Raw genomic sequence first — 19,138 nt, 5'->3', positions numbered from 1 at the left:
TCTGATGCTGGCCTGCGTTGTTTCCCCATTGTCACACTTGTATTGTGGGGTTTTCTACGTGTTGTGGTGGTATTCATTGGCTAAATGATGCAGACAGCCACACTCCTCTGGCTCCGCCCTTTCTGGATAGGTCAACTTGCCTCCAAGGGAGGGTAGCCCTCCGTGGATGAAGCCTCACACAGGATCAAATCTTAGGCCCGAGCATGCAGCAGAGAAGACAGTCCGGAGAGAAATGCTGGGCTTCAGTGATCCAGCACAGTTCTTAGTGTGATTTTTTCTTCTTGTGCGATAGTGTTCTCTGCTGGAGCCTCTTTTCGGCCCACTCCCAAGAGGTTCATGCAAGAGGACAGTAGATGGACACACAGACAGGCAGCACTCACAATTTTTCACAGTCGGGCCCCACTGGGCAAGCTTAGTTTCGTGGGTTTTCCCAGCCTGACGTCACAAACAGGGGACCTGGCTTCTGCAAAGTACTGCTTATAGTCGGTTTTCACTTTATGGAGCAGTTCCTTGGTGTTCCCGCCCTAGAATTGGCCTCTGGGAGAGCGAGTTTTCTGAAGCCTCTTTTCGGCCCACTCCCAAGAGGTTCACGCAAGAGAACAGTAGACAGACACACATAGGCAGCACTCACAATTTTTCACAGTCGGGCCCCACTGGGCAGGCGTAGTTTCGTGGGTTTTCCCAGCCTGACGTCGGTAAGGTCCTTTTTAAAAGGAAGGACCCCTTTTATGGCTGCCACTGTGTTTTACAGGAATATTACAATAATGTAGGATAAGACCCCCTTTACCATTCTGGTGTGTTAAATTAGGCTTTGGAAAACATTATGTTTCTAAGTTGTGTTGATTGTGTTTTTCTGGTACACATTAGGAACCACTTTTATACATGCCCTGTAAAGTGGAAGGTTGTTATAAGCTTTCTTTTACCAAGTTTCCTCGTGGATGGAGTGGCTGATGCTGATGGAAAACTTCCCAGAAAGTCCAGTCTCATGCACACCAGTTGCACTTGCCAATCATGCACTATGTGGATGGACTGCTCTATGTGGGGCAGAAGAATAGTATAGCCATTGCTTGCTTAGCCATTGCATGCAGCTAAGCCTGGTTCCTGCCTAAGCGCTGTTGAGTGTGGCCCTAACTCCTTGTCTCACACACATCCTCTCAGATACTGGAGTATCTGAGAGTCATCCTAAATCACATCAGTCCTGACTTGGGCTGTGAGATAGTATAGGAGGTAGGTATTTGCAAGTTTGATACCTTGAGCACCACCATGAGTAATCCCTGAGCTGGGTTGTAGCCCCAAAACAACAGAATAGAATCTAGATTAGCTGTCTTTAGCTTTCTATAATGTCAGACATTTTAGGTTAAGAGAAGCCAAATTTTTTTTCAATGATTTTTTTTTTAATCCCTGGGTTCTGTGTGCCCTTCTGGCACATTGCACGTCTGTTCATGCCTAGGATGCTGCTTCAGTGGGGTAGCTTCTGTGTGAGTCAGCCTAGGAATCTGCCTAAATCATTCCATTGGGATTAGTCTGAGCTGTGCTTGATGACTAGGCCACATGGCAGAAGCAGTGTCACTTGGCAAGAATGGAGGAAGCAGGCAGAGTGAGAGAGAGAGTGTGTGTGTATGTGTGTTGGGGGGAGATGGGGAGACAAGACAGTAAGCAAGCTTACTCCCACTAACAGATCTCAGCAGCTCCTCCTAAATATTCATCACAAGGCTCAGATAACCAAATCAAACTTTTATTTTGAATCAAAAAGAAATGTTTCTTGAAGATGCCAGAGCAGGAGTCAGTGCCACCTCTGGTCCTGAGCCCACCTGCCCTGGACACTGATGTGTTGCCAGAATCGCCGAGCACTGTTGGAAATGGAGATTTGTAGATGCACCTCACTGAGCGTGCACAAGTGCCCCTGCTCCTTGGCCGTAGCCGAATCCTTTGGGCCCAAAGTTCTTTGCATAGCAGCCTACAGAGGAAAGAGGGTAGTTAGTGCACTCACGTGGGAGAACTAAGTGTGGCTGGTACAACAATCACATGCTACACAGGGGGCAGGAATGATGCCAAAGAAGCCAAGTTACTCATCTGCCCCTAAACATTCTGGTTTCACCGACCTGCACATTGTACTGCTGGGTTCCATGCCTGAAAACTGAGTCCGGTATTGGGTATATTATCAGTCTATGCCTGTTCTTTCTAGATGGGCTTTCCTTAAAAAAGGAAGTTGACAGACCAGTGGGGTTTTGTGTTTATTTATAAGGTAGTTTTAAGTGACTGAGAACTTAACTGTTAATAACCTAAAACTGTTTTCCAGTTCTGTCATTTGTGAATCTTTAGAGCTGTTATTTCTAAGTCACCAATCACATCGCTCCTTTCCTCATTATTTTTCTGAAAGCTGGAGACATTTTCTTAGCCTATAGTTAGATATTCATGTGGGTAGCAATAATTGACATTGCTTCTACCAATGTAACTAACTTAAGAACAGGGGTTCTTACTGTTTTCTCTGGTAGATCATTGTTCTTTGAGGGTAAGTTCTTTTATTTGAGTGTGAGAAAACATCTCAGTCATCCCATATAAAAAGATTTCCTTAGGCAGGTACAAGTATGTACCCTGGATCCAGGCCCCTTAATGTGATCATGGCCAGCAGTGAAAGAGTTGAATTATTTAGGGGGCCTAGAGTAGTAGAACAGTGGAGAGGGTATTTGCCAGGCACATGGCTGACCAAGATTCCACCCCTGGAATATGATAGGGCCCTCTAGTATCACCAGGAATAAATCTGATACATAGTCAGAAGTTAACCGTGAGCAAATTAAAAAAAAAGTAAATAAGCATGAGATAAATGTAGACTAAAATAAAAGAAAAGGAAAGTGAATTTGAATGAGCCATGGAGCAAAAAGCTTCCCTTTCTTAGGCTGTGAAAAATCCCTAAGGCCCAGGACATCTCTTTAGCCCCTCATTGGCCTGAGGACAGATCCCATCCTAGCAAAGCCCGAGCCATGGAGCCAGATAATGGAACATCCTAGCACAGCTCCCACTTGAGACAAGCTCACAAATCAAAACATGCACTTTCTTACTTTACCTAGATGCTCAGGATTCTTATGTACAAAGGAAAATGCTTTGCTATAATCATCATTACTTTCTTCAGGTTTTGTTTTTGGTGTTTTGGGGTGTTCAGATATCTTTCTTGGCAGTCTCAGAAGGTTTAGTAGTCAGGGATTGAACCTGGGTCAGCAGCATGCAAAGCCAGCACCCACACCACTGTACTATGGTTCTGGCCTCTTCTTTACCTTTATGTAAGACATCCCATCTGAGAACAGGCTATCCCAAGCCACCCAGACTGCAGCTGTACTCTTGGGCAAAATGCAGGTCAGTGTCTGCAGGACCCTTCAGGCAGCCCTCCCAGTCACTCCTCAGCCCCTGCATGTGTGCCGCACCTTTGCAGTAGATCTCGCCCTCTTTCTCTGTCAGTGTGGTGGACTCCAGGCTCTTCCCGCACTTTGCGCAGCGGAAGCAGTTTTTGTGCCAGGGCTGGAAGGAACATGAGTGGGTCACTTCTTTTAGGGGCTGGTAATTGAATGACTGAGGCGAGATGGGCCCAAAGTGAGTCTATCTGACTGGGAGGGTCCTGTCTGAGCAGGGAGCTAGAGTCTGTGGCCCAGAATGGGTCAGGAGAGACACTGTAAACTCTGCACCTGTCTCTTGACCCACAGTGCTCCCCTAAGAGGCTGAGCACAGTGCAGCTCTGGGAGCCCAGACTGGGCACACAGAGGCTGCCTGCAAGAACCTGCCAGGTTTTAGGCTCATTGGAGCTTTAGTGTGGTGCCAGCGGCAGGAGTTGTATAGGCACTTCCTTGGAAAATAGATTTGCTTCATTGAGTAAGAACATTTCAGGAAACTAGTCACCAAATCAGGACATTTCCAGAAAAGTGGTACCCAGAGAGGCCAGGAGGGAGCAGCAAGGAGAGCAGGGGCAGAGCCAATGCAGGCCCCTAATATCCCACAACCTATTTTGGGCTCAGCACAAAGTGGCCCCCCAACATGCTGGGGCAAATGTCCTGCAGCCATTGTTGGACTGAGGACCTGAGAAGCCTGCCTGGGGATTATGGGGGTCCTAGAAGAGCCCAGAGTAGAGGGCAGCTCCTCACCTTCCCTGCTCCCATGATCTTCTCGGCCGCATACACGGAGTCCCCACACCGTGAGCACTTCTCGACACCTCCAAACTTCTGAGCGAATTTCGATGGGTTTGGGTTGTTTGTCGGCCTGTGAGGCTGGGCGCTAATGAAAAGGGGGAGAAAGCAAAGTATTTTTTCCTCTAAAGGACTTTTGGGTAAAGCCCAGAAGGCAGGTGTGAGGGCTCTTTCATATTATGTATAAATATGTATACTTATATATAAATATGGAGGTATTTAATATATCATTTATTAGCACATTTCCATTGTTTGTGTAGCTGTAACAGACATTTGACTTATGAGAATTGACTGAAATCAGTTTGTTTGGAGCCTAGCTCATACTGAATCCTTGTGGACTGTACCCCAGATCACTCCTAGTGGTGCAGTGGGGTCAGGCAGTGCAGGAGGATCTATTATAAAAGAACCAAATCTAAGTTTTAGAACTGAAAATTCATCTGCAATTTAAAATTCTCTAGGATGGAGATAGGGAAATATGAATGAATTTGAAAATCAAGACTCCCTAATGCTTTTTGCACGTATCTGGCTACATGTAAGTGCATTTTTTTCTTTTATATAAGTCTATAAGTGTTAGAGGGCAGGTTTAGTGGCAGTGAGTTCTTTGGAATTGTTTGTCTGAAAAATCTCCTCATCCTTCAGTCTCAGTATTGGGTGAGTAAGTGAGAGGACTCTTTAAGAACACTTTTCCACTCACCAACGTAACAGACATGTCTCTCTCTGTGCCTCTGTCTCTGTCTCTCACACACAAAACACATACAGTGATTACTAGTTCTAGGGCATTCTAAGGTCTGTCTATCCAGGAGCCCTGGTGTTCTGAAAATCAAATGATTTGAATTTGCTTGAACTCTACTGCATTTGAAAGATGGGATATCATGGAACTCAAAGTACCGGAAAATGTGCTTGCATAATGATAAGTTACTGGATAATGAATAATCAACTTATTTGGGTCAGCGTGATAACACAGCAGGTAGGGATTGCCTTTTACACGGCTGACCCAGATTTAATCCCTGGCATCCCATGTGGTCTTCTGAGCACCACCAGATGTGATTTTTGAGTGCAGAGTAAGGAGTAACCCCTGAGTACTTCTTGGTATGACCCCCCCCCCCCCAAAACCAAAAAAAGAACTTACTAAGATCCAGAACTGTCAATATTTGGAAACTGGTGAATCACTACTAGTTCACATCAGAAAATCCAAGTCACTTTTGTTTGCTGATAGCAGGTCACAGAAGTGGAACCCCTGACTGCCTGCTGGCTAGGCCAGCCTGGGTCCCAGCTCCGGAGGGTGCCATTTTGGTCTCACCTCTCAGGCTTGATGCCCAGCCTCTCCCCGCGGTCCATGTTGAGGGTGCCAGCTCCCTGGCCATAACCATAGCCCTTGGGCCCGTACTTCTTCCCATAGCAGGACTTGCAGTAGATCTCATCATCGTGAATCGCCACAGTGGTGCTGTCTAGGTTTTTCCTGCAAACCACTGAAGGGAAGAGAAAGTTAACACTTGAAAGTCTTTCCTAGTCAGAGTTATTCATCATTGAGCAGTCGAAAACATGTTACAAGGCTGATTTGATCCCTTGCTGCAAGAATAAAAATTAAAAAAAAAAAAAAAAGTTCTAAGGTTCCTCCTCTCCCCTAGTGGTGGTGGTGTGGACACGAGACTGTAAAAACAAGCGCTTCCTAGTTTATCATGTTCCCTCAAAGCTGGTCAGCTACATCGGAAAACCATTTGCTTTGAGTGTCTATGTAGTTTAGTGTCTTGAAGCTTCAAACCTCTGAGCTAGACCTGCCTCTATAGCAAAGATTCTGAGATGCTTGGTTACGTGGAAGAAGAGCAAAAAAGCAGTTTTGTTCTCAGTCCTTGACACTCAGTCCCTGGAGCTTCTTCCTTACAAGCCCTATTAAATCACAGCCTACTGGTGTAGTCCCACTGCAGCCCCACTCCTCCACAGAAGCTTTGTTAAATCATAGCCTATAGGTATAGCCCCACTCCTCCAGAGAAGCACCCCAGCACACGAAATTTCAGTGCAAAATTTGTGTTTTCCTGAGTCATCTGAAGAGTGGTGTCTCTGTGCATTTACCTCACTGTCTTCTCCAGAGTGCTAAGCCTATCTGAAGCTGGAGCATGGTCTGGGTCTACATTTGTTTCTTCAGTTCCCAAGCAAAATATTCCTTCCTGACTTCTTGCCACAAGACATGTCCCTTGATCCCACTTCATAAACTTTTCCAGTAGGATCATGTTTTATACAGATACTAACTCCAATTCTGCCCCAGAAGAAACAAAACTGTCAAGAACTCACTCCCCTGAAAGTTTTTTTGAGAGAGAGAAGAGGAAGTAAGGACAGACTTAAGAAAAGGAGGGCAAGAGACTAGCTGGTTGGTTGATTTAAAATAATAGTCACAGGTCTAGTGTCTAAGTCTCACTAAGATCAAAGGAACTTCATTTATTCTTGGAACCTTGTTGAAGCTCCAGTACTAAAAGTATATTTTATAGAAAGTTAACCTACAGTCATACACTTTGAAAGAACAAACATTGACATATATAAATTTTAAAAATGTGTATTTGTCTAAAGAAGAGAATCTAAAGAGAATTTGAACTTCCCTTTCCCTCCCCCATGCCCCATTCCTAGTTTCTACTAGGACAGCAAAGTATTCCAGTTTATTATCTTAAAAGGCTTTTAGTCAGCAGAGGAAAATATTAAGATATAGTAGAAATGACTAATAAAGAACTTGCTCTTTAGTAAGTAGCTTTTTGTGGTTTAGACAATAAAACTTAAAATGGATGAAAAGTCAAGAACAATTCCTAAAATATTTGTATTTCCTCTTCATTTTCGTTTTTATATTCTCTTGGCTATAAATCTGCTGAAAATAATAGATTCCTTTAAAATCCTCCAAAGAAAATCCAAGAAATGGTTGAACTGGACCTTAGAAAGGGTAGCTCATTTAGAGGCCAGTGTCACCAACAACAGTGTTTATGTGAGTTTTTTTGCAGGGGTTGGAATATACCATGTGATGTTCAAGGCTCACCCTGACTCTGTGCTAGGTTGGCAGCCTGCAAAGCAAACACCTCCCAACCATACTGTCTCCTGACATTTTATTTGTTTGTTTTCACTCTAATCTGTTTCGAATGATTTGAGACGTTACTTTCTGAAACAGTCAACAGTGTCAGAGCCTATTGGGATAAGGGTGTGTGAGAAGTGTTTTTCCTAACTGTTTCTCTGGAATATGGCATCTCTAAGTGCAGGTGTCTGTCGAGGACTATGAAGCAAATTCTGCATCAACAGGTGGGTTTCTCATATAAGAAATTCTGCAGTAAAGAACATTTTGGTGCTTGAACCAAAAGAAAACAGTGACTAGAGTGTGTCTGAGGAAGCTAATCCCCTCTCATCTGGAACCTGAAGAACTTTGAACTGTCTGAACATTTTTATTCGGGCACTTGGCTGGCTCTGGTCTGACTTCTGAGTACCACCCACTGACTTTGAAGGACTGTCTTGTGTCCTGCCTGCATCAGATACTGATAATTGAAATACCACCTGCCACTGGGGTGTCTCATTATCTAAACTCCTCTCCTGCAAATGTAGATCCATGACTAAGAATGGTGAAAGAAGACTAGAGAAAAATGAGTTTCTCTAGAAAACAGGCTGCTAGACATCCCAATTCCAACTGTCATTGTGGCAAAGACTAGACGGGTTTCCAAGCGAAAGAGCCCACAGAAGAGAAGGCTTCGGGGGAGACACCCTTTATCATAGTGAGCCCCACATTTGGTGCCAGAGGTGAGTAGAAACACGAAGCTCCTGGCAAAGCAGGGAAGACCCAGGGAATGGCAATAAAGTACCAGAGAAAAGCCAACACAGGCACAGAGCAAGGAGGCCCAGGACAAGGAGAGCCCAGTTTTCCAGCTGTCCAGCTACTCAGTCTTAAGACTTTCCAGTAGAGTAACCTGTTGGCATTCCTGGTTAGCAAGACCTAGTTCCTCCTTGCCTTTCCCTTCATTGCTCCTATGATGACCAGAGTGCATAATTAACTTGCTGTGCTTACATGGTCATGGTGCTTTCAGAGCAAACACTTGACTTGCAAGGCTCCTTCTGATCATGGTGCTCAGAGAATGCACACTTGACTTGTGCTCCCACAACCGGTTACAGTGCTCAGAGCCCACATGTCTTGCTGTGGGCATCTGGGATCCTGAGCAGGCACATGGGCAGTGCCCAGGATCACACAGCTCCCTGATCTTGTGTTTCCAAGGCCAAGCCACAGAGTCCTCCCTCCCCCAGGAGCTCAGTGGGGGAGCTCCCAACCCATCCTGGAGTGGAGTAGTGGGGGGATACTTACTGCACAGGAAGCAGCAGCGGTGGAAGCTCCTGCCGTCACACTGCACTTCCTCAGCATGGTACACAGCCCTTCCGCAGGCCCCGCACTTGTTGCCGCCTCCCCACACAGGCATCCTATGGGAATCAAGGGTTCCATCAATGCCCACAGCCCCTTTGGGAGGCCTCGCCAGCTGAAAACTTTTATCAATACACTTCATGAGCCCTGTCTTTGAAAGGCCCACATTCTTCTGCATCACCTCATCTGCTCCACCAAACTGCCCTTCTCTGTTAGTAAACAAGCTGGTGGCACACAAGATTGCAAGGCCACATGTCCCACTCAAAACGCACACTCAGTAGAACAATCTAGACCGCCAAGCAGAAAAACCAGCCAATGTTACTGGGTTCCAAGGGCGGAGGAAGGGGTGTGGGATTGGAATGCAGCCCTCACAGAGGATTTTGTAGGGCTTATTCAGTGGAACATCGCTGGATTCTTCCGGGCCTGACATATTTATGGGAGGAAGCACAGGTTCCCGTTTGCCCACTCCAAGTCGCGTGAGCCCCTGGCATCTCTTGTCTGTGCTGAGCACCACAGGGTTGCACCAACAGGGACACCTCCATGGCCACAGTGGACCCATGCATAGGCCTCTGACCCCAGTTTCTACTGTCTCCCTAAATGTTAATGTCCAGCTAATTGCTGGCCAAACTGTCCCTCCACACAGAACATGTGGCCTGGTTCCCTCAGGTCAGAGCCACCTCTGAAAGGCATTGCCCAGCACGATGACAGGAAGGAGAGGAAGCTCAAACCCTTGGTCATCCCGGTTCTCGGCAGAAAAGGCCCAGTTCTGTGGCCGCAGAGGCTCTGGCAGTTTAGACATATGTCCAGAATGCAGCTAATCCTGCTTCAACCCTTGTACTACAGAGGGGCCCCCAGTGCACTGCCAAAGGTCACGCCTGAGCACAGCTGGGTGTAGTCTCAAAGTTAAACATCTCTTTCTGGATAGCTACAGAAAGCAAGAGCCTTAGCCAGTCCATTGAGCGATTCTGCAAGACAGGCCCGAGTACCTGCCCCATCCCAGTGCTCAAGAATACTCTTATCCTTAGCAAAAGAGTTCCTGTCTCTCCCTTTATTTTCAGCTTCCCTCCCGTGCATAGGGCTTGTGGTCCTGCTCTATTCATTCTAAGGAGCTGCCTGACTTCCGACTAAGTAGCTAGTGAAGCCAGCAGAGACTTCCAGATCAACCAACTAGAAAGGATAACAGAGAGTCTGATATGTCAGCAGGTGTGAGGCGGCGTTGTCAGCCTTGAGGTGCTTGAGGTGTTTCCTACCACCTTTGGGTTCAATTCACATCTCTCAGGTGCTGTAGAACACAGCAGTTTCTGGATAATTCCCTTTGATTTCTAGAATCCACCTCATTTACAGTACGAGATAGCGATCCTTGCCCCTCCACTGATGTAATTGTACCCCGATATTCTCCTGGGCAGCCACCATCTTTGAGTCTGTGTGCTTTCTAGAAATACTTCACTCTAGCACATTTATGAACTGCCATCGCCAGGGTCATTCAAATACACTTTTATTTAGAAGTTCAAGTGTAGCATTTAAGGTGATCCAGAATTTGGCAGGAGGACGTGTAATGACCTCCTATCTGCTGTCACTCCTGACACTGCTGTGTACATCGAACACCTGCTCTGCTTTTCCCTGGGGCAGTTGGGCTGCCTGCCTTCATCTGTCTGCATCCAGGTATGGAACAGCAAGAAGCCAGAGCAGATCCTTTTCCATATAAGCTCACACAGGGCAGGTCTGACTAGGCTTATTCACGCTTTCCTAGTCTTGTCTTGGGTCTTGGGCACTGGAGAAGGTTCTAGCCCTAAGAGTTATTTTTGTCCAAGACGGAAAATCATAACTTTATCCAAACACCCCCAGGCTTAAATGCTAAGAATGGATCAGGTCTTCCCCTCCAGGAAAATGACTAGTCTAAATCCAAGTCACTTGTGGTCCAGTGGTCTCATTTTCTAGATAATCCCCAGAAACCACAGTGTGACCACATGGGTCCTTCTCATGCTGCCTGTACTGCATTTACTGTCCATTGATCACAAAGCAAACTACTGCCACCAGTCTCAATTATATACTCTGACAGTAAAGGATCAAGAGTAAATCCTATAAACCCAGATTCTGAATATTTTCAGGAGCAATGGCATTTCATTGTTTACCACAGAACCTTATTATTTAGCTTGAATCAAGATAGAATCCTATTTCTCCAAAGGGACTCTTGCTTATAAACTTCTCATCTCGAACCAACCAAGGCCAGCATAAGGTATTAGAGAATGTTAATAGTACTGTCTCTGATCATGATTTTTTTTTCTGATCATGATTTTATAGCAACTTTGACATCAGAAGTCCCCAAGAAATGGACCTTGCTCAAAGGCCTGTTCTAAACTTTTTTTTCACATGCAAGATCCGTGCTTCATAAACTTGCCTTATCTACGTGGATACCACTTCCTGACTTCATGAGTACCAAAGCCACTCCAAGCTCAGCTTCCAGAGGGCTTGACCCCCTGGGTTCATGAAGGGCACAGGGGAATTATGACAACTTTCTCTTTTGGAACTACCACAAAACATATACTTTAGCCAATGGGAAGTCATTCGGCCAATTACACATTATGTAGCATCAGTTCCTTGTTCAGAAACTATTCACTCTGTTGGCACGAGAACACAGTAAACAAAGAAAGCAGGAAATCTTAGATCCTTTGGAAATTGGACTTACAATACATTTGTACCGGCTCTTCCTTTATGACTTAAAACAAAACTTATTTTTCTAAAATCAGAACTTGTTCCTTACTCCCCCAACTCCAAAATCCAGCTTGAGAAAATTCCACTAAATGAGAGTTCCTAACCCAAAGTCCAGGTTCTTTGATATTCTGGGAATTGGTAAATTTGGCATTAGCTACTTTTTTTCAAAACTTAGAGCAGGTCTTTTTCTAAGAACATGAAAAAAATTTTTTTCTGTTGGGGACTGCAGGAGGGTCCCCAACAGAAAAACAAGATCTTCCCACCCAAGAGAACTCGAAGAACATCATGTAAATATACCTCCAGGAGCTATTAGCAAGGGGAAGAAAACTAAACCTAGGCAAGCCCTGGTGACTTATGCCTCAGTGCCCAGCTGGGAAACTTTCACTGCCAGTCATCTGCTCTCTGTGAACAAGGTGCAGGTCTCGTTATAAGGAATAGGCTGGGGACAAGGGACAACATGTCTCACAGCAGCCCCACAAGGTCTATACTATCCCATCCCTTCCCTAAGAGGGTCATCAGCCCAGTGAGGCCAGGGCTGGAGGGGAAGCTGGGCCCAGTCTGTGTAAGATGCCTCGTACCCAGGGTTTGCTCCATCTAGATCATCTGATACCTCCATTTTGTGCCTGATTTGGGGGCTATACAGCCTAAAGTGCTCAGGGGCTACTCCTGGATCTGTGCTTGGGAATCACTCCTTAAGGTGCTCAAGGATCAGCCCAAGGTGAGCAGTACAGAAGGCCAGTGCCTGGACCCTCTGACTAGCTCTTCAGGCCCTGATTCACCTCACTTTTGACTGAAGGAAAATTTGAGTAGACATTAAGTGGCCATCCTAAGGCTGGTGCCAGGCTTCCAAAGCTCTATCCTGAGCCATCCTTACTGTTCCACGATAAAACAGAATCCCCCTATATCCGAGTGACTGGGCAGTTTCATTAGGATAAATTCCGAAATCTGGTATCATTCAATCTCCATCAAAATACTCTTGAATACCCTTGGAGGGATCCATTCAAATTAATAAGAGGCAAGAGAGGGAAAACCACATGCAGACTACTGGGAAAATGTTCAAAATTTTTAAAAATCCGTAAAACAATATGATGAAAATGTTCAACCAAGTCTAGGAACAAAGCTGTTGTCTGAGGCTCTTTAAATTTCTGTTCCTCAAGAGCAGCCTTACTCAGTTATCGCCCATTCAGTTCTAGTGACCTGGTCCACCCAAGCAAAGAGTGTGCCAGGCACCCAGGCAAGCACTGCTTGGTTCCAGTGTGCGCTGCGTAGGTCCTAGGTCCGGTATCTGTAACTCCACTCTGAACAGCAAAGAAGCTAGACTCCCAAGTGGAAAGATCCTTGAGAAACTCAGCCGAGGTGTCCACGTAAATCAATGGGAGGGACCAGGAAAGATCCAAAGGAGGGAAAAGCTTCAGAGAGAGCCTCTCCATTTGACCATAGATCCGAATGTGCACTTTGCTAATGATGCGATATTCATAGTCACCCTTTTAAGAATCCCTGGCCTTTGCTTTTCAACGGAGTTGTGTTTGAGCTTTGTGTAAACAGTGCTTTAGAGTGGTTCATAAAGGTTAACCAACGGGCAGAATTGGGTTTCTTCTTTTCCCTTTCGACCTCCCTCCTTCCTTCCCTTCTTCCCTCCTCTTCTTCCTTCCTTCCTTCGTTCCTTCCTTCTTTCCTCCCTGCTCCTTCCTCCCTCCCTCCCTCCCTTCCTCCTCTCCTTCCTGCCTCCCTCCTTTCCTCCTCTTCTTCCTTCCTTCCTTTCTTCTTTCCTCCCTGCTCCTTCCTCCCTCCCTCCTTCCCTCACTCCTCTCCTTCCTGCCTCCCTCCTTTCCTCCTCCTCTTCTTCTTCCTTCCTTCCTTCCTTCCTTCCTTCCTTCCTTCCTTCCTTCCTTCCTTCCTTCCTTCCTTCCTTCCTTCTTTCCTTCCTTCTGAGAATTTCTGTATCCAAAATTCATAAAGTGAAAGAAAATGTAGCTTGCTGCACAGACCACAAAATAAGCAGGTTGGAGATTCTTAGTTGAAAACAGCCCGGTTCAGGGCCACAGAGACAAGCAGGGAAAGCTGAGCAAAAGTGGCCGGTGGGTCCAGGCAGCAGGGGCTGGTTCAGCTACCTCCCGCTCTGGCCCGACTCCCGTAACCTGTTGCAGAATGTCACCACCGGTGTCCCCACCCTCTGGCCTCCTGGTGTGTAACCCAAAGGCGAAGTTTAAAAGGAAGAGAGGCGGAGGGAGTGCGCGGCTGGGCGCGGCGGGAGAGCAGGAGCCGCCAAACAATGCGGGGCCCGGGGCGCGGCCTCGCGGGGCTCGTCCGGGCCGGGTCTCGCGGGTGCAGCCCGGGGGCGGCGGTGGAGGCGCCTCGCTCAGCCTCGCCTGGGCCGCTGCACCGGGAACCCCGAGGAAGGAGACCCGGGGGAGACGGCCAGGTAGGAGCGCAGTGGGACCGAGAGGAGAGGAGAGGGGCCGGCTCGGCGCGGGACGGGCAGTCGGGAGGCCGGGGGTGGCGGCTCGCTCTCCGGAGGTCGGCAGGGGCGCCCCGACGCCCAACTACTCACGCGATTGCAGGGCAGGAGCGCGGCGTGGGCAGAGAGACTGGGTGCTGCGCAAAGGAGCGGAACGCGCGGTCCCGGGCCGCGGTCAGGCGCGGAGCCTTTAAGGCCTATTCGTGGGCGTGTCCTCGGCTGGACCGTCCCTGGCCTCTGCGCCCCGCCTCGTTCCAGCGAACCCCAAGAGCCCCCTCGCCCGGTTGGACCCCGCCCCTCAAGCCCCGCTCTGTTCCAGCAGTCTTCCACCCGCCCCGCTGAACCCCGCCCGGCCTTGCTGGGCGGATCCCAGGGCCAGCATCTTCCTGGCACCGAGGCGGACTCGTCCGCCCGTCTCACCCTTCTTGCTGCGGAGGTCTTTCTCTCTCTCTCTCTCTCCGGGGATACAGGCGGGTTCCCCCTTCCCCTTCCCTAAACCTTCTTCTCTGCAGCAGCTGAATTGCAGCAGGGGGAGCTGAATTTCCCCCAGGACTCTCTATCTCTAAGGCGCCTTTCAGCTCTTGGGGAATCCTTTTCTTTTGTGCCGCCCAATGGGAGACTTTCTCCTCCAGGCGAAATAAATAAGGGACCTGACGAAACGTCTCTTTCCTCAACCTGTATTGCTTATCCCACCAAGAAGTCAAATTCCGGGGAAGGAAATGCTGCCGGGAAACCACAGCGCCAAAATTCCGCCCCTTTGTCGTTCCAGGAAAGTCCCCGATTCCTGGGTACAACCCGGTGCTCCCAAGATTAGATTTAGGATGAATATCAATTTTTCCACTAAAAAAAAATAGAAAAAAATAGCAATTTTTTTTTAAAGCTGGTGCAAATTCTAGGTTTTCTAGGTCTTCTTGGGACTCCTGCCAAGAAAGCAGCTGATCTTAAGGAAAGGGGGGGGCTCTAAAAGTAGGGTGCAGTGAATAAACTCAGACCACTCATGCCTTAAACGCCTCTGCTGTCAGAACTTTTCCTGCTGCAATGCTTAAATCTTTGGGGCTGAACCACTTTTGTTGTGAAGGACAGACCTGTGTTCTCCTCCCACCTCAGACCAGTAGCATCTCCCCGGAGAGAGCACTTTCATGACAAAATGCACACGGCCTTAAAGTCCTCTATTTTATCTGCTGGAGTCAATCCAGTTAGAATAGCAGGCTTGTTCTCTGCTTGCCTCGTCTGGTGAAAATGAAAACGCGGGGAGTCTAGCAGGAGGAGGTTTGGCAGGCCCACGCCATGCCGGAGGCCTGCTTGGCCAGGCCTAGGGGGGGTGCGGGACTTGGGTAACCCCAGCACCCCTCTGCCGCCTTGCTCCAGATCTCCAGGGCTTCCCCGGGCCACACGCCTGGGCAAGCCGGTGAGTTGGGTCCCTTGGTGGAGCTTGAAGGTACCCTAGGCCTTCCCCCACCATCTATGCGGCTCCTTAGGGAGGGTCCGGGTGGGGCTCTGAGCTTCTGGTCTCCCAGCTTCTTGAAGGATCTCTCCTTCCTGGGAGCCGGGAGTCTAGCAGGAGGAGGTTTGGCTGGCACTGGTAATCTCTGTCCAGTCTATATTTTCAAAATCGCACGGGGGCTATTGCCCCCGCGCGCAAAGAAACATTAATAGTACTCTCACAAGAAACATTAATAATACTATCATTGAATTATGTTTTTATGTATGCAGAATGTCCATTTTGTACTCTGCCCTTTTGCATACCCCTTCATAAGTTCATATTTCTCTTTAACTTCTTTATCTCCTATCATCATTACTCCTTTTTTACCCTTTCTAACTTAAGTACTGTTGAGTCCTAATTCACAGACCAAAGTGGTGCCCTAGAGTTAACACCCACCCAACTATTTTAAAAGGCATAAAAAGGACACATATCTTTTCAACATTTTATGGGTGTTTTCTTTGATGGCTATAACTTTTGCTAAATACTTTCTTATACAGTGATGATCCCCCCCCATGTTTTTTATCTTCTCTTTGTGAACTGCTCAATATGGAATTTGGTGTGAAAGAATCCCTCAGTTTAATACTTATGTTTGAACCAAGTCATGGGTCTTGTTGGAAATGTTCTTATGCCCCCATATATCTGATAGCAGCACGTGGCTTTATATCTTGTTTGCGTAGGCACACTAACATGGGAAAATACTATACATACCAATAAGTTCTTATCTAATAGAAATGGGAACACACAAATCTTGTAGTGCAATGAGACCTTACACCCTGAACATTGACATAAAGACCTGGCACAGGCCTCAGAAAAATGGGCATTCTCCATTTACCCCTTGATCTACAGAATACATTTACAAAACATCCAAGGTTGTATATAACATCACCCGGAGGCATTCCTGTACCAGGGACGACCCTACAGCTGCTCTGACATCGATCTACTCAAAAGAGACATCCCTTAACACTGAGAAGACAACAAGAACAATGACCTGCTTACTGGACAGGGCTTGCTGTATTGCCCCTTTATGGTGAGGTTTGTCTATAACATCACCTGGAAGCAATCCTCTACCACGGAAGACCCTACCACTGCTCAGACATCGTCCTGCTCAAAAGAGACTTCCCTTAACACTGAGAAGACTTAACAACAACAACCTGCTTACAGGACAGGGCTTCCTGCATTCCCCTTTCATGGTGAGGTGAAACGAGAAGGCACTCCACATCATGACTTCAATGTAGGACATGCAGATTCCAGAATCTTTAATACAGAAACATGAGACCAACAACAGAGACTGTGTGATAAGTGTGTTGGCGCTACGGACAATGTCTTGGAGCGAACGATAACTTTCCTGAGGCCTAGAGCTGGTCTTATGCCAGGAAACTTCAGGGGTAGGATCTCTTTGTATTTAGGCCAAGGTTATTCCTTTCCATGCCTCTCATATTTTGGTGGGCCTATGCAAACAACAATTGCCACTCTAACACCATTTTTACTGTGCTCCTTTGACTCTAATCCTTAAAACACACCCACTTAAAATTTGAGGTTAACTTAAGCTAATATGCATGTACATGGAAATGTAAAAATACTATGCCTCTAATGTTTAAGGAGTTATGTAAGTTTGATGGCTTTAGATTGCCTTGTGTGCTGTTAAGAAATATTATAATGTGCTACAATCTGGGGACTTGAGGGACAAAGTAATTGCACATGGATTCTGTTTTATTTATCTTAACTTTCTTTGGTGAAAGTTCAAAGTTAAGATAACAGCAAGGGGACTTCTTCTGATAATTATGTTATGGGTGATTGTCCTTCCACTGTAACTTTACCTTATCCTCTTTCTTTGCATCTTTTGTTCTCATAATTCATAATAAAAAATTATAAAAAAAAAAAAGAAAATGAAAACGCACACCGGGAAGATGGGATGATGGACATCTTGCTTCAGGAGCCTGCAACTCTTCCTTACCTGCTGTGAACTTATTTAGAAAAGTTCATATAGGTCAACTCTCATTTTTCATTAAATCAACTCATGTAAAAGTAATTCACTTTTCAGGAACAACATAAAAATTCTGTCTTCAGAATACATACATGTAATACATACGTAGCCACACTCATTGGTGTTTGTGGTGTTTCTATGGCATGAAACTGTGTTGGTGAATTTCAGTGCTGTCCTGCCTTTCAGCAAACATTCCGTCCTTTGTCTCAACTTGCCCTTGGCTTTAGGCCATCTGACCTACTTGTACCCTCATCCCATAGCCCTACCTTATCATTTGAAGTAGGTATTGCTTCTATCCTTATGGTATTTCTGCTCTCTGTCTATACATTGTATTGGTGTATTTCATAATGAATCTGAATTTCGATGGATAACATTTGATTTTGAAAAATAATGTCTGGATCTGCATTAGTTATCAACATCTTAAAAACTATTTTTATTTTTATTTTCTTCTAACATATCTTTAAACCATTGATCCTTGAATATTCACAAGAAATTATTCTTTTAGCTTATTTAATAGAGTGATGCAAAAGAAAATGTGAGTTTTGGACCAAACAGATATTTCAACAAATATAGCCACTACACACGGTTCCTGGAGGTAGGAGTCAAGTACTTGACCTTTTCATGCCTGTTTCATTAACTGTAAAATGATGCTGCTGCAGCCCTTTGCACATTGTTCTCAGTATTAAATCAGAAGATGTATGTAAAATGCCAACCATAGTACCAGTACATAGTAAATAATAAATGATGGGTGTTATAATAAACAAAGGTATCCAGTTGTCCTTGTTTACTTGAGAAAGAAATATAGGGGCTGGTGAGGTGGCGCTAGAGGTAAGGTGTCTGCCTTGCAAGTGCTAGCCAAGGAAGGACCGTGGTTCGATCCCCGGCATCCCATATGGTCCCCCAAGCCAGGGGTGACCCCTGAGCATCAAACGGTGTGGCCAAAAAACCGAGAGAGAGAGAGAGAGAGAGAGAGAGAGAGAGAGAGAGAGAGAGAGAGAAATTGTGTTCTATTCAGTGTTTTACAAAACAAGAGTTTTGCAACAGAAAGCAACTTGTGTACAGAGGAAAAAGCTGACGAGAGAAATTTCTCTTGGAGGATATGAATTAAACCTTTCTCAGTTTCACATGTTCCTAGTCTTTGACACTTTCAACCTGGTGATTGGCAAATAGGAAGGTTAAATATGTCCTCACAGAAGCTTCTGTTTCCCAGCAAATGTAGAACACACTAACAGCTCCTTCTCTGGAACCCATTAACCAATTTCAGAGCAAAGTCCTTTGTCAAGAGCTCAGTCCTCAGGCAAGTTGAACCAAGGTTGCCTTTCTTCATGACCTTGTGCTCCAAGTGCAGATTTTTCAAATATTTTTATTATTTTCATTTTATGCCCCTTTTCCTAACAAAACCCCGAACCAGTTGAGAGTGACTATAAACATAAAGTCTCTCTATTTTTGGACAAGTATTCTTCCCAGAAGCCAAAGGTTCTACCTTGGGAATTTTTAGCATTAGCTAAAGTGGACAAAGCATTTTATTGTTCTAGTCTATGTGGTTTCTAATACAAAAAGACGCACCCGTTTTACCTTATTTCTGAGCCACATTTGAGCAATAGTCCTGAGAGTTAAAAATTACTCATACTCAACCCTAATACTCTGTGAAACGTATCTTGGCAGAGCAAAGATGTTATATGAATTATCTGTTACATGAGCTCAAGTATTTGATACTTATATATCAATATATATATACTTATATACAATATACTTAATATTGAAGTGTCTGAATCATGATACGTGTCCTAGTTACTTTCTCAAACTTGCATGATTTCTTCATGTTCTTTCTCTTGAGAGTACTCTTTGTTTTTAGTGTTATTATCTTCTTTTATGGCACTATTTCTGTTTTTTTTTTCCCCTACCAGAGCATTCCAGCTTTTCTAGTTCTGATTATACGCTTTCTTATTACAGCAGA

The 19,138-nt window shown here is 45.8% G+C and overlaps 2 protein-coding genes across 2 annotated transcripts in view; one reads left to right on the top strand and one right to left on the bottom strand.

The window, feature by feature from the left end:
• BCL2L13 (BCL2 like 13) overlaps positions 1–19,138 on the top strand; it is a 1,170,396-nt gene that overhangs the window by 973,582 nt on the left and 177,676 nt on the right. The window lies entirely within an intron of this gene.
• On the bottom strand, positions 1,720–13,937 carry CSRP2 (cysteine and glycine rich protein 2). The gene is made up of 6 exons (XM_049783606.1): positions 13,808–13,937; positions 8,491–8,603; positions 5,473–5,641; positions 4,131–4,260; positions 3,420–3,513; positions 1,720–1,957 (listed from the first exon to the last, which is right to left on the bottom strand). The coding sequence occupies exons 2-6, from the start codon at positions 8,600–8,602 to the stop codon at positions 1,881–1,883; spliced, it is 582 nt and encodes a 193-aa protein (XP_049639563.1). The 5' UTR covers position 8,603; positions 13,808–13,937; the 3' UTR covers positions 1,720–1,880.

The sequence above is a fragment of the Suncus etruscus genome, chromosome 11 (genome assembly GCF_024139225.1).
Source record: "Suncus etruscus isolate mSunEtr1 chromosome 11, mSunEtr1.pri.cur, whole genome shotgun sequence".
Lineage (NCBI taxonomy): Eukaryota > Metazoa > Chordata > Mammalia > Eulipotyphla > Soricidae > Suncus > Suncus etruscus.
This window is presented reverse-complemented; position numbering and strand designations above follow the sequence as displayed.

Coding starts and splice junctions, on each gene's coding strand:
- CSRP2 (XM_049783606.1), bottom strand. CDS start 8,602: ATGCCTGTGTGGGGAGGCGGCAACAAGTGCGGGGCCTGCGGAAGGGCT. Junction 5,642..8,490: donor CCGCTGCTGCTTCCTGTGCA/GTAAGTATCCCC, acceptor TCTTCCCTTCAG/TGGTTTGCAGGAAAAACCTA. Junction 4,261..5,472: donor CTGGGCATCAAGCCTGAGAG/GTGAGACCAAAA, acceptor CCTTTTCATTAG/CGCCCAGCCTCACAGGCCGA.